This window comes from Cololabis saira, chromosome 15 (assembly GCF_033807715.1).
Source record: "Cololabis saira isolate AMF1-May2022 chromosome 15, fColSai1.1, whole genome shotgun sequence".
NCBI lineage: Eukaryota > Metazoa > Chordata > Actinopteri > Beloniformes > Belonidae > Cololabis > Cololabis saira.
The window spans coordinates 42,249,042-42,264,934 of record NC_084601.1 but is presented as its reverse complement, the minus strand read 5'-3'; the positions used below and the strand labels follow the sequence as shown (position 1 = coordinate 42,264,934).

General features: G+C 42.5%; 1 protein-coding gene across 1 annotated transcript in view; it reads left to right on the top strand.

Annotated features, from left to right (window-relative positions):
• LOC133460955 (zinc finger protein 665-like) overlaps positions 1–15,893 on the top strand; it is a 210,970-nt gene that overhangs the window by 99,293 nt on the left and 95,784 nt on the right. The window contains exon 3 of the mRNA XM_061741668.1: positions 5,665–5,811. Within this exon, the coding sequence (XP_061597652.1) occupies positions 5,665–5,811 (147 nt within the window). The remainder of the gene's footprint in view (positions 1–5,664; positions 5,812–15,893) is intronic.

The following is a 15,893-nucleotide window of genomic DNA, read 5'->3' as shown; positions in this document are numbered from 1 at the left end:
GTAATAAGACTAGGTAATATATTAATTTCACCTTTTAAGTTGAATTACTGAAATAAATTAACTTTTACACCATATTCTAGTTGAATTATTGAAATAAATTAGGTTTTACACCATAATCTAGTTGAATTATTGAAATAAATTCACTTTTACACCATATTCTAGTTCAATTACTGAAATAAATTCAATTCAATTCAATTCAATTCAATTTTATTTATATAGCGTCTAATACAACAGAGTTGTCTCTAGACGCTTTACAGAGACCCATACCCAGAACATGACCCCCGAGCAGTTATTACATAAACAATGGCAGGTAAAAACTCCCCTAGTGGGAGAAAAACCTTAAGCCAAACAGTGGCAAGGAAAAACTCCCCTTTAGGAGGGAAGAAACCTTGAACAGGACCAGGCTCATCAGGGGGGACCCTCCTGCCGAGGGCCAGACTGGTGGGTCAGGGACGGCAACAGCACAGCAGGCAGGTGGAAGCAGCAACGGGATGACCGGGGGTGGGGACCGCAGGCCAGCACACAGCTCCCGAAGCTCCGGCCCAATCAGCAAGTCCCAGGTTGGGGTGCAGGGTCAGGAAAAGACTTGTGCTCCGTAATGCAAGCTACAAGCCACCCATGGCCACCTGCAGGACAAAAGAGAGAAAAGGGAGGAGAAGGGGGGGGCAGCAACGGGATGACCAGGGGTGGGGACCGCAGGCCAGCACGCAGCTCCCGAAGCTCCGGCCCAATCAGCAAGTCCCAGGTTGGGGTGCAGGGTCGGGGAAAGACTTGTGCTCCGTAATGCAAGCTACAAGCCACCCACGACCACCTGCAGGTTCCGGTGTCCGGCAAAGGATGCTGCAACATGGACAAAAGAGAGAAAAGGGAGGAGAAGGGGGGGCCAGCACAAGAAACCACAGGAGCGACTCTGACACACTAAAGTTTACACTACCTAGAGATTTACCAACACCAGCTAGAGGTTTACTAAACACTAACTATAGGCTTTACTAAACAGAAATGTTTTAAGTTTAGTTTTAAAGGTGGAGGTGGTGTCAGCCCCCTTAACCCAGATTGGAAGTTGGTTCCATAGTAGTGGCGCCTGATAGCAGAACGCCCGCCCTCCAAATCTACATTTAGATACTCTAGGAACTACAAGTAAACCTGCACTCTGAGAACGGAGAGCTCTGACAGGAACATAAGGCACTATCAGGTCTTGCAAATAAGGCGGAGCTAAGCCGTTTTGGGCTTTATACGCAAGTAATACAATTTTAAATTGGATTCTGAGTTTTACGGGTAACCAATGGAGCGACGCTAACACTGGAGAGACGTGGTCTCTCCTGCTAATTCCTGTCAGTACTCGTGCTGCTGCATTTTGGATCAGCTGGAGCCTATTCAGCAAATTACTTGGACATCCTGCTAACAACACATTACAGTAATCTAGTCTAGAAGATACAAACGCATGAACTAGTTTTTCTGCATCACTCTGTGAGAGGATTTTCCTAATCTTTGCAATATTACGGAGATGGAAAAAGGCTATTTTACAAACCTGATTGACATATGGTTTAAACGACAAATCCTGATCGAAAATAACACCAAGGTTTCTCACAGTTGCACTGGAAGCCATCGCAACACCATCGCAAATAAATTAACTTTTACACCATATTCTAGTTGAATTATTGAAATAAATTAACTTTTACACCATATTCTAGTTGAATTATTGAAATAAATTAACTTTTACACCATATTCTAGTTGAATTATTGAAATAAATTAACTTTTACACCATATTCTAGTTGAATTATTGAAATAAATTAACTTTTACACCATATTCTATTTGAGTTATTGAAATAAATTAACTTTTGCACCATATTCTATTTGAATTATTGAAATAAATTAACTTTTACACCATATTCTTCACCTGTATATTCTACATCTGGGCTGATGTGGACATACATACATACATACATACATAGGAGGATATTTCAGTTACTATATGGTTTTTCTGTCTATACAGTCATGAAAGTTCAACGCTATTAAAGCACTTTAAACTTTAAATCAAAGCATTTCGTTTTTTCATATAAAATAAACACATTTTTATGCAGTTTAGAAGTTTTGGGGCTTTTTTTTGCTCCTGCGCTGCTGAAATCAGGGCGTCCCTTATTTCTATTTGTGAAAGGTGGAAACCCTAGTGTGGATTAAACTAATTAAACTGAATTAATACATCAATAAGAACTGATTCCACTAATTCATATGAATGTGAGCCCGACACCAGCCCCAGTTTGACACAGAAACAGTTTAAAACGCTAAGACTTCATGACTAAAACCCGTGCCCTGTCCAAACCCTGCTTAGCTTAGCTTAGCTTAGCTTAGCTTAGCTTCCCTAAGCTCCGGGTTTCGTACCTTCGCCACCTCGGGGATCCGCTGCTTCCCTGCCGCGGTGGACGCCATGATCCTCGGTGTGTCGGGGGTTCGAGCCCCGGAATATCAAACCTGAGCGGGTCAAACAGCAGCTTTTAACGATACATGGTGGTCTTTATATCTATATCTTTATATATTTATATCTATGTATCGCAGCAGCTCCACGGGGCGTCCACGTTTATATGTCTATGGTTTGTAGAGCAACATTTGCTAATAAAGTTTTTTTAAATAAAGGCTCCATAACCCGGAAGTGCTGCCGCCATGATTTCCAACGGAGTCCTATGGAAGCGTCGCCTCTGTTTTATCCACTGCTCTGGTTCAGACCAGAGAAACTCCCGTTACATTGAAGATTGAAACATTTTGGAGGAATGGAGAAGGAGAAGGAGAAAGACGAGGACCAGGACCAGGACTCCGGAGAAGAAGATGAGGTGAGGCCGCATAAAAATGTGTTTATTTTATACGAAAAAACGAAATGCTTTGATTTAAAGTTTAAAGTGCTTTAATAGCGTTGAACTTTCATGACTGTAGAGACAGAAAAACCATATAGTAACTGAAATATCCTCCTATGTCTAATTCAACTAGAATATGGTGTACAAGTTAATTTATTTCAATAATTCAACTAGAATATGGTGTAAAAGTTAATTTATTTCAATAATTCAACTAGAATATGGTGTAAAAGTTAATTTATTTCAAAAATTCAACTAGAATATGGTGTAAAAGTTCATTTATTTCAATAATTCAACTAGAATATGGTGTAAAAGTTCATTTATTTCAATAATTCAACTTAAAAGGTGAAACTAACATGCAAAGCAAGATATGTTAAACCTTTATTTGTTATAATTTTGATGATGGAATTGTTTGATTTCATAAAATATTCTCTAATTTATTTTTTATTTGGGGTTTTCATAAACTGTGAACCATAATTACCAAAATGATAACAAATAAAGGCTTGAAATATTTCTCTTTGAATGTAGTGGGAAATAATATATTTGTTTCAACCTTTAGTTAAATTTACTACGAATTATGTTTTGCAATATATTCAAATGTTCCAACCTTCACCTGTAGATTATGACATCAATAAATAAGAGCATAATAAATGTCCGTATTGGTTCAATACGGAACGCAACTTTTAATTCCCAACCCCGACCTGGAGGTGAAGCCCGAGTCCTCCCCGCTGTCTGGCACACACATTAATAATAATAATAATAATAATAATAATAATAATAATAATAATATATAAAGATATGGCACAGACGCAGCAGGTCCTGTTGTCCCGCCACAAAGATTTTGCTGGCCTTAATGTTTCCTGTGTTTTATTTTGTTCATTATTGTTAAATTTAGTAGTGATGCACCGAAATGAAAATTTGTGGCCGAAACCGAAACCGAAAATAATAATAAACACTTGGCCGAATACCGAACAATACCGAACATGGTTCTTCGCAGTTTTTCATTTATTTTGCCAATTTTTTCACCATTGCATAAATCAAATAAATTTGATTTAGGCATGCTTTTAAAAGAAAAAAATCTTTTACAAAATTACAAGGTAGAAAACATTTGTTGAACATAAAAAACTGAACATTTTTTAATTTCCCAGCATTTCTTAAATATTCCAGCAGACATTATACCAGCAAAGAACAATAACTTAAAATAAATAAATTAGCAAAATACATTTTTTGGCCATCTTTGAGCTTACGTTAGGCTTAACTGACTGAACATTGTAACATAGGCCTTAAAACAATAATAATGCATTAAAGCGCTCAGGGTTTTTTATCATTTCAAATGATAAATCAAACTTGTAGCTGAAAGACTTTGCAGATGTTTCCCCTCTAGATATTTGAGCAGAACATTCATTGCAAACAGCCATTCTTGTATTATTCTTTGCCACTCTAAAATACTTCCACACTGCTGACATGTTTGCACCACTTCACTCCACGCTCTTCCACGTTTGATTTCCTCATCTAAACGCACCTGTAATAGATTGATTTATGTTGTTTTGGTTCCACCTGCTGGTGAATGTTAGTTAAATTCTTATGTGGTTAGTTTTTGGTTGGCCAACGATTTATGTGGTGCGCAACAGTTACGGAGCGGCCAGTCTATTTATATTACAACGCCGTTATTAATTGTTCGTTTTTTTCCCACTTATTCCACCGAACACGAAAGTGTTTTCTTGCCATTTTCGGCCGAACAATTTCGGTTACCGAACAATCGGTGCATCACTAAAATTTAGTGTTGATGTGTGTGTGACAGACGGGGCGTTAATGAAAATACGGGACAAATCGCGTCCCGTATTAGTTCAATACGGGACGCAACACTTTTTTCTCAAATAAAGGACAATTCCGTATTTTCCGGGGCGGGTGGCGACCCTAATCCAGACTTCTGTCAGAGTTTAGTTTAGTTTGGTTAGTTTTTGTTTCAGCAGAACTTTGATCACATCCGGGTTCTTCTGCCTGAAATCTGGAGAAAACATGTTTCAAAGTTGGTGGGGGGGCACTAATGTGCAGTCAACAGCATAGAAAACATATCAGTCGTCGGTAAACTTGGAGTCAAGACCCCCTAAACCCAGACCAGGACCAGAGAGTTTACTTACTTACTTAAATCTTATTTGAGAGGGACCATGTGCAATTAAAAACATAAATGTAAACATGTGATGCATTGCACCAGAGTTAGCCTTAGGATCATTTGCGTCTGCAGTCCCTTGGAACAAATAAATACAGCACAGATAAAAAACCTAAACTTTATTCAAGGATATTATCAAACATCACCCATCAAACATTATTCAAGGACATATAACACATACTGAGGTTGGAGGTTTCCGTTGTCTTACAGCAGCAGCATGAACATTGTTGTGATTAGCTGTCCCGTTTGGTCGGAGGTGGAACTCTTAAAAGGAGCGGCGCTAAGTGTTTCAAATCCTCAAACCAAGGAATGTCTCCCATCATAACTCCAGCTTTGGTTTTGCTACATTACTTGGCACGACTGCTTTTTTTAACTCAGGATGACGGCATGAAACACAAGATCCTGATTGTCCTTTCAATTCTTTGGATTCTGAAAAGACACAGGGAGCATAAAAGTGGGTGGAGAAAGATTTCAGGGTGTTTGTGGTGTTTCAGGTGAAGAACAAAACTCCTGCAGAGATATTTCAGGGTGTTTGTGGTGTTTCAGGTGAAGAACAAAGCTCCTGCAGAGATATTTCAGGGTGTTTGTGGTGTTTCAGGTGAAGAACAAAGCTCCTGCAGAGATATTTCAGGGTGTTTGTGGTGTTTCAGGTGAAGAACGAAGCTCCTGCCGAGGTGCAGATCACCGCCGAGCAGCTGCTGAGAGAAGCCAAGGAGAGGGAGCTGGAACTTCTGCCGCCCAAGCAGGAGATTACCGACAAGGAGGAGCTCAACGACTCCAAGCTGAGGAAGAGGAAGGTAAACCTGCTTCCAGGCTCCGTTATCTTGAAACAAACACCACAGTTTAGTGTCTTGACTTCACGCTGAGCTGCTTTCTTGAAGGCCTTTGAGGACCAACATCAGGAAGAATCCAACCGTCATCAGTTAGGGCTCAGTTCTACTTGCAGTTCAGAACACGTACGCGTCGTTGTCGTCACGCGTATCCTGCGTTCATTTGGCGCGTGGACGTGCACGTTCTCAAAAAGACAGTGAACGCGTCCGCGACCTGCAGTTCTGGCTGTGGCCGCGAGTGGCGCTGTTCCCGGTCTGATACCAGCTGGACACAAGTGACGACGGAGGTCGCTGGCGCCGTTTCCTTTGCCCAGATTCTGCTGCTCTCTGCTGGAGAAAGGTCCCCATGCAGGTTAACTTGCCCAAACTTTCTCAGGGGAAAGAACACCACCAACCTCAAGCGGCACCTGAAGACTCGCCACGCGGATATTTTTTTAAAGGTAAGTTAGACCAAGTCCTGTTAACATTTCATATACATACAGTGTTACTCCACAATCGACTTGTTATCAATTTCATATTATCAATTGCTGACTTCAGTCTAAAATTATCTTGGTTGTGCTGCTAACCCAGACTTAAATTAATTTAGTTGTGCTGACATCAATTTAGTAGCTTGTGTGTGTTACTGGTAGCCGAGTGGCTGATTTCACCACTCGAGTACGAATGACAGCTAGCTTAACCGCAGTCTGTGTAGTACATGACGGGGTTCTGGTCGGGCTGCAAGTGTAATAAGTCATATTTACCCATGTTTTAGTGACTGTCTGAAACGTAGACAAAAATATAGCATTTGAGACGTGTTGCTGTTCCCCACGTGTCTAAATGAACAGCACACTTAGCTCTTTTTGTAACGTTAGCAGCATGTTTAACCATGTTTACATCCAGTGACGGTGTGGTCCTCTCTGTGCGTTCATTTTCCATCACCACATTGATATGTTAAATTGATCGAGTTATATGTACAGCTTTATCATATGTAGAGTCTGCTAGCTTTAGGCTAAAACAGAATATACCGTTCTGGGCTAAAAGCTGCGACCATGACCTATGCCGTTTGTGGTGCGCTTACAATAAAGTTGGACGGGAAAACGCACACAAAAAAACAATCTCAACAGTACAAATGCATTATAATTTTTGCCATTGCTCAGAAATAAATCTCAGAAGGCTTAAGTACATAGTATGTGTCAGTCATGTGGTTAATAAGCTTTTAAAACATATTTTTGTTTTGCTTGTTTGATAGTTAAGGCCATTCCATTTTTTTTTAACATTGTAGTATTTTTGTCAGGAATGATGCGTTGAAACACATGATGATGTTCGTAATATGTATGTACGTTGTGGGTTTATATGCCTACGTTTGTAGACCTCTATAGGAGGTGCACTTTGTATACAGAGAGAGTAATTTTATCCCCCTCTTTGTTTTTTCCTCATCCAGATCCTGGAGACCAGAACTTCTAAAGAGAAACCTGGTGCTCCTAAGAGCGACAGGGCACAGTCATCTATCCTAGCAGCCTTTGCCGCACAATCCAAACATAAGCCAGACTCGCTGGAACAACGTGCCAAAGAACAGGCGATCGCTCTTTGGATTGGACGTACTGGTCTCCCTGCTTGCACAGTTGAGGATGAAGATTTCATCCTCATGGAGACCTTTGATAAGAGGCTGACCATACCCAAAAGAACAAAAATAAACAACTTAGTTGACAAGATTTATAATGACGAAAAACAAAAGTACAAAGAAAGGCTTGCCACAGCACGCAAAATAACAATTGTGCTGGACATATGGACCAAAAAAGGACTTACAGCCTCATTTCTGGCAATTAGTGCATGCTTTTTTGCAATGTGGAAAACAAAGCACAACACATATTGTTGAGACTTGACCAGATCGCCCACCCTCACACTGCAGAGTGTATAAAAACCTGTGTTGATCGATGCATAGAGGACTGGGGAATACCACATCACAAAATTCTGACAGTCATAACTGATAACGGAAGCAACGTGATTGCAGCATTCAAAGCTAATGAACCGGATGACCCCACCAGCTCCGATGATGAATCCGTCGACACCAGTGAAACTGAAGACTCTGAGGTGATGATTATTTCAGTTCAGCTGTTAATTTACATTTTCAGTCTGTCAGTCCTATCAATGTGCTATAACCTATGCTAGGTTATAGTAACTTTCAGTAATTATTTATTTTGCATGGTGTTTAAAATTAATTGTCTTTTTTTTCTATCTGTGTTTTTGTCTTATCTGTCTAGGTTTGGAGCCGTAGATAGGACCCCCTGTGTTGTTCACACACTGCAACTTGTGGTGAATATGATCCAGAAAGATTTGAGTGTCAACCAACTGCTGAGCATAGTTAGAGTGCTTGTCAAGCTCTTCCGCAAGTCATCGGTGGCAACTGAGCGACAGCTGCAGCTGTGTCATCTAACTGTGGTCAAAGACTGCCGTACCAGATGGTCCAGCACATATCTGATGATGTCACGGCTTCTCCAAATCAAGGACTCAGTAGTTCAGGTCGGGATGGGATGAGCTGGGACTATCTACTACCAAGTGAGTGGCAGAGGCTGACTGCTCTAAGAGATTTACTCCTCCCCTTCGCTGAGCATACCCAGATGCTCCAGAGCGACACACAGTCCCTATCCCTTGTGGGGCCTGCCCTTCTGGACCTGCAGGGTCACCTGTCTGAGTTCCCCCATGCCCAGGGTTCTAGCTTCAAGGACTTAGCTTCCCTGGCAGAGAAGATGAAGGCAAACATGGACAAGCGGTTCAGCTGCTTTCTAGATCAGGGGTTCTTAACCTTTCTGACCTTGGGGCCCAATTTTTTCAGTACAGAGTGGCCCGGGGCCCGTTAAATATTAACACTGTATAGCAGGGGTATTCAACTTTAAGAGGTCCATTTAGAGAAAATTTACTCAAGCGAAGGTCCAGAACATCATAATAAATATATATATATATATATATATATATATATATATATATATATATATACATTCAAGTAGGCTCATAGTTGTATCAACATCTGCATCTGACTGTTATATTAAAAAAGTACATATTTGCCCATTAACATGTGTAACTTCAATTACACATATTTTTTTCTCTTAAAAATAAAATAGATTTTATTTTATTTTCCAAATGCTATCTTATTTTATTTCTTTACCAGCAGTTTGAATTTCCCCTTTTCTTTGTTAATTGTCTCAACACATTTTTATAATAAATGAATATAAACACATCTTAACAATTGAACAGTTTTGCAGTTTTTATTTCTTCCCCTTAATCTTATGTCCCCACTTTCTGTCGTTCAGTGAGAGAACTGAGCTCTAATTTCTCCTGACAGGACTTTAAATCTGGTCTGGATGGTGTCAGAATCTCATGCACATGTGAAGGTGCTCATTGGTGAGCCCGAGCGTCACCGACCTCCCCGGCTGCGGGGACGCGCCGGGATAAATGATCACGCCGCGCTCGCTCGCTCTGGGCGCAGACCCAAGTAATCGATCCCTGATCCTGGCGGATCTAAACGTACTCTGTGCAAAATGAAGGATTTTCTCTATAAATACACACCATTTCTCTTACTATTACACGTACAGCTAGCTGAGGGTCTTCTTCTCCTCATTTGGTCGGGAGTTGCTTTGCAGTCCCGCGGCCCTCGCGGCCCACACGTACAAAATTGATTTTCTTTCACGGCCCACTAGATGGCGCTCGCGGCCCAAGTGTGGGCCGCGGCCCTATGGTTAAGAATCACTGTTCTAGATCACACTGACTCTAAGATTTCACCCCTCACTGCTGCTGCATGCTTCCTCGACCCAACAGTTGCACCTGAAGCGCTCCTTGAAAACGATGACGAGCAATTTGAGGCGCTTTTGGAAAAAGCAGAAGATTACATTGCTCAATCGCTGCCACCAGTAGTACGGGAGAAGGAGGCTGAAGATGAGGAGCCAGAGGAGGAGGAGGAGGAAGAAGAAGAGTCCAAAGAGAGACCACAGACTAGAAAGCGGCCAAGATTCAAATTCTTGTCAAAAGCAAGCCGGCCATCCAGGTCTAGCCTTCCAAAGTCGTGTGTCAAAGAGGAAATGAGGAAATTCAAGGAGCAGCTGTCATAGCCCATAAACCAAGAGACTGCCTTTGAATTTTGGGCTGCACAGGGAGATTCTGTTTATCCAATCCTAAAATCTATCGCCTTGGATCATCTGGCCATGCCAGCATCTCAAGCATTTGCTGAGAGAGTGTTGAGCATTACAGGTGACCTCAGTCGTGGCCGCCGGAATAGAGCAAGAGTAATTTTAGAGCTAAGCGCTTTCCCCAAACTTTATCGAGGTCGGTAGGCTAATTTTGCTGTTACTGGGATATTTGTTTTTGTTGTGACACTGCACAAGGGGTAGTAAGACCCCCTCTCTAATTCATGTAGTTAAACATTTTTTGTGATTTTTATTATTTTATTACTTTGTTTTAGAATGTTTGCACAAGTTAAACATGCACTGGGGTTGTATGGTTATTTTTTTTTACAACATTTTGTTTTGCAACTTAATTGCACTGGCAGACAAGGTCAAGTTGAGTGCATGTTACTCATCCATTTTTGGGCATGTCTTTGCACAATTTTAATAAATAAATAAATACAATTGCCAAAGTATGTTTTTGTTCTTGACCCTTTTAATCCTTATTGTAGATCAGAAAGTATTTGCTGTTCGGTGGAAAACTTGTATGTCTAAAACCATTCCTTTTAATTATTGTAAATATTAGAGATGCACCGATCGATCAGCCCCTGATCATGATCGGGCCGATAATCGGTTTTGATCGGAGATCGGAAAATAATATTTCAGAGCGGCCGATCTGATGACGTTTACAACAACAAACCGCCGCCCGCGGATGCATTCCCGCATCTCAGACCGAGCGGTCCTGACGAGGCGTCGGCCTCGCTGGTGTGGGAGTTTTACAATGTCTGAAAAGGACAACAAATTTGCAGTTTGCAAGGTGTGTCCAAAGGACGAGTAGGAATGTTACAAAAGAATTTCAACACAACGAAGCTGATAAGACATTTGAAAGTTCTTCGCTGAGGCGGGAGCTGAGGAGGACCAAGGCGAGGAAGGCTGCTGGTCCTGATGGCATCTTCTCCAGGCTGCTGAGGGACTGTGCAGACCAGCTCTATGCTGTGCTCCTGCACATCTTCAACCCGAGCCTCAGTCTGGAGAGAGTTCCACTTCTGTGGAAGACCTCCTGTGTGGTTCCGGTTCCAAAGACCAAACAACCAAGGGAGCCCAACCACTTCAGACCAGTAGCCTTAACCTCCCACCTGATGAAGACCATGGAGAGGATTCTGCTCGGCCACCTGAGACAGCAGGTGGTTGATGTGATGGACCCCCTGCAGTTCGCGTACTGGCCTGGCATCGTTGTGAATGATGCTGTCATCTACTGTGGTGGCAAAAATTGTTGTTCAAAAAGAATGTCAGGACACCTCAGCTGTCTTTCGAAGATTTAATGAAAAGAGGACAAACATTCAATTGAACGGAGCCACACAGTCCAACCGGTCACATGAACCGACAGTCCTGAGTGCGCTGAAGAAGATTAGGGACAGGTTATTTTATAGTTTGGAACTGGAAAAGACAAAACATCACCCATCACCCTGGCAACCGTGTCATGATCTGTGTCAAAGGAACATGACCTCGCCACAGGAATGAAAACAGGCAACAGACAGTGTTATACCAAAATTTTCCATTACATTCCACCCCTTTTAGCATTGTATGCTAAACCATAATAAAATAGGAAATTTTGCACTGACCTACCCCGCGACCAATATGCTCTGCCGCGCACCAGCCAAACGCTAGCACACCCCTTCTCCAACGCGGGAGTTACAGAAACCCCGACAGAGGATCATAGGTCACGGGTACAGAAGAGCCAAAACCTCTCCCTCCACTAGGCAAAGGGGAGAGTCAAAAGACTCAATCTGTCTAGCTACCCTATCATAGATAAGGAAGGAAAAAACCCCCGTAGGGGAAAAACCAAACATGGAATATAAACTAATCTACTTCAAACAATACCAAAACAAATCACATTCAGCACAATAGTCCATGAAGGGAAAAGGAGAAGAGAAAAAATCAAAGGCACTGTGTGACTATGCAGTTCAAGGATAAAATGAGATAACATGTAAAATAATAATAATAATAATAATAATAATAATAATAATAAAAAAAATGACAAAATTCTCCACATGTCCTGGCAAAACCCTCCATGTTTTAACCCACCGTACCACGGGGCTAATGCTTGATTCCCTCACGACCTGTCAACAGGACATAACAGCTCATAATCAGTTCAAAACAGCATAAATGAAAAAAAAACATCATCAACCTGAGGAAGGATTAATGCAGAATATAAATTAAAGTAGCTCTGGATCCTCCATGGAAGGAGGAACCCACTCATCATTGTGGTCCATCTCCTGGGCAAACCGTCCAGGTGCGGTGGGAATGGCAGAAGCTACTAGTTTCTTCACCCATGGCACAATAAAATACAGAAAAACACACAAACCCAAAAGAATAGTCAGTTCAGGGGCAAAGAGGTTGAACAGTGCAGTTTCCCACCCTGAAATGGAAAACAAGGACCTCCTCTGCAAATGCAACAATTCATTCAGGTGTCCGACAACATGTGTCACATCGATCTCGTTGGTCAGCTGCCTCGTCACAGTGGTCATGGTACGGAACCATATGTTGTCCTGTAGCTGCAACGCCGTGTTGGTCATGTTGTTCGTGTAAACAGCAGCCCTTCTCACCAGCCAATGAGGGGCAAGTGCCGCCTCAGAATCGTGGTCTGGGGGAGGTGAGATTGTCGTGCATTTGGTCTGTGACGTGTGATCGTGCAGGCTCTCCAACAGCAGCAGAAGCAACCTCACCCCTAAGGAGACGACCAGCAGGACGCTGGTCGCCACCCTTAGGCCGCATCCGAACTGCCTAAGGGGATGCCACGGCTGTGGCCTCTCGATCAGGTGCATGGCGTGCGCGTGGATCAGGAACCCGTCGGCAGTGGCTGGCGTGGATCCACGTGGTACGTCTCTCTGCAACCTCGACTGCTGTCTCCGTCACCAGAAGCACTTGGAACGGTCTGTTCCACCTCCGAGCTTTCCAGTGTTTACGTCTGAAGTCTTTGACCACGATGTAGTCTCCACTCCGAGGTCATGGAGTTTCGTCTCTGCCGGTCTGGGGAGGGCCGCCTTAACCTGCTTGTTAATATCAGACAAAACAGACGACAAGGTTGCACAATATCGTAACATTTCGTCTTCACAAAGGCCAGTCTCTTGCTGCTGCCTCTTAAACAGGCCCAATCCCTGTTTAAAGGTCTCTTGAAACAGGATTTCAAAGGGGCTCAGGCCATTTTTGCTTCTCTGGCGCGCCACATTAGCACCACATTAGGCTGGGTGGTAGGCGCAATGTTGTCGTATATCTACGCCCATGTACTCACCGACCTGTTTCAGTGCCGCGCTCACAAACTGAGCGCCATTGTCTGAACTGATTTTTTCGCCAGAATCCCCCGGGAATCCCTGGAAATTATCAGGTTCATCAAAGCCTTGGCCACTGCGGCGGAGTCCTGTCTTGTTGTGGGAAAAGCTTCAATCCATTTAGAAAACATGCAAATGATAACCAAAAACAAACTTTTTGCCTTCACTATGTGTAAGTTCAATGAAATCCATCTGCAAATGTTGAAACGTCTGTCTGGTGGGGGCGAGTTGTGAACCCCCTCTCGTGAACCAGTGTCATCGTATACCCTCGTATTGCGAATTTCACTCACCATCCCCCACCCCTTGACACATGAAACCTTGTGTCAATTAAGCAAAGTGAGGGAAAAAATTCTTGGGGAGACATGGCCAGCCGTCGGGCCCCATTCACACCCTGTTAATTACCCTGCAGTCCGCATCCTCCCAGGACCATATTTCAGTGTGCAAAGCCCTTAGTTACAATTCACCAATCTCAACCGAGGTCACAGCCGAGGACGGAAGTAGCAGGGAGACAGATCGTACTTTGAGAGACAAAGGTTGTTTGGACGCAGTTTCCTTTGCAGCTGCGTCAGCTTGAACATTTCATTGAGAGACAAAATCAGATTGTTAGTGTGAATTGCAACCTCACTCAAATTCAGGTCTTGGGGAACAAAGACAACATCATTACAACAGCATCATCACTCAAATTCAGGTCTCGGGGAACAAATGGATGTTAGCGTTGCGAGTGGTTCTCCATCATCCGCTGTTGGCAAAAGGGTAAGGGTTAAGAACTTGCTGTAGCACTTGAAGTCATGTAACCCCCCTTTCCGTCCACAGTCTGGACGAAAAGTCGTGAACAGTCAGGCAGTCCAGGTAGTGGAGGCGTCTGTAACGTCAGTTTCAGGTCAGTGAAGGCGTCGTCAGCCTCGTCAGTCCAGGTACCAGGGTCTGATGCTCGTAGGCCTTCTCCATGGGCAATTGCTGCCAATGGTGCCTCAATTTCCGCATAATGCGAGACCCACTGTCGACAATACCTCGTGGAGCCCAGAATTTACATAATTTGTTTCTTAATGACCAGTTCTGGCGTTTCTCCTTTTGAATGGCCTTAATCCTGCCAGGTGAGAGGGATCTGCCCTCCCCCGAAATGACATGACCCAGAAACGCAACCCTTGTGGCAACAAACTGCAATTCGGACAGGGGTTGATGCCCCTGTTCAGCCAAAATGGGTCAACAGGTCCAGAGAAGCTTTAACGCACTCGTCTCAGGACTCACTCGCAACCAAGATAACAACAACATACTGCAATAAGCACTTCCAAACTGCCCCTCAGAGCCAATGACAGTAGGCTCATGAACACTATATGGGTCAACGACATGGCATGCATATTTTGGTGTCCGGGTGCATTATTTCCCTTTAAAATAATGTTAATCAATTTACATTTTGGCATCTCAAACCCCCAAAATGTCAAATGGTACAACCAATGTAAAACCAGGAAAATGTGATTTTATCATAAAACTCTCTATTCTATTTAAAAATGATATGTATGAACTTGACAGCCAAGGTAGCCAATACAGGTGTCCAAGTAGAAGCCCGTCTAATTTAAAATTAGCTGTAAAAGTCAGGTGGCACAACTGATGTCAGGTGGTGCGACCACATAAAACATTCATTTAAACCAATAAATAATAGGTTAAAGTGAACGAATGGTTGACAACTATGATGTGAATAGATATTGTATTAAATGCATTCATTTGTATATTTGTATAATTATTATTCCGTCTTTAAATGTAAAATTGGACGCTAAAGATACTAAATACCTGGTCACTGGAATGCAATAATCTTAAAATATTGTAGATACAACAGAGTTCTTTTAAAAATACTTTCTGCGGAAGCCTTATTTGTCATTGACCCATATCCAAAAAAAAACACAGGGCACTCATTTTACGGGACGAAACCCACTCCTGACGAAACCGTCAATCAACAGTACGTGACTTCACGACAGACAAAATAAAGGAAAATGATTGATATGTAACATGCTTTTCACAATCATACACAGCTCAACGGCAAGAATCCAATTTCCATACAACAAAAACCAGGGTCGTTGCCCTATAGATGTAGGTTTAAAAACACTAAAATACCTTTGTTTGAAGCTTTCACATACATGTACGTGTACACTACATTTCAAATGTTTGGAAAATGGCCAAAAATATCTTTATTTTAAGTATTTTAAAAATGGGCTACTCAAAGGCCTTATACGTCCTTGACCCACAATCCGGTTCAAATACAGTATCACAAAAGTAACCTGCAACCATTCGAACAGTAAATCAACCCAATTCTGACAATTCCACATCATCAATTCCCCACACAGGGAAAAGAACGAGTAAAAAACTATTTTACTTGTATCAATTTAACAAAAAAAAAAAAATGTCAACAGAAAGGAAAACGAGACAACATCTCTCTCCCATCCACGCAGCCTCACGTGAACGCTCCCTGCGTGAACGCGCAGTCAGACAAGCGACACGGAGCTTACACACCCACACACACCCACGCGTTTACACACGCACACACAGAGCGCAGGCGCATCAGCAGGTAATGCTGAATTTCACATACATTTCA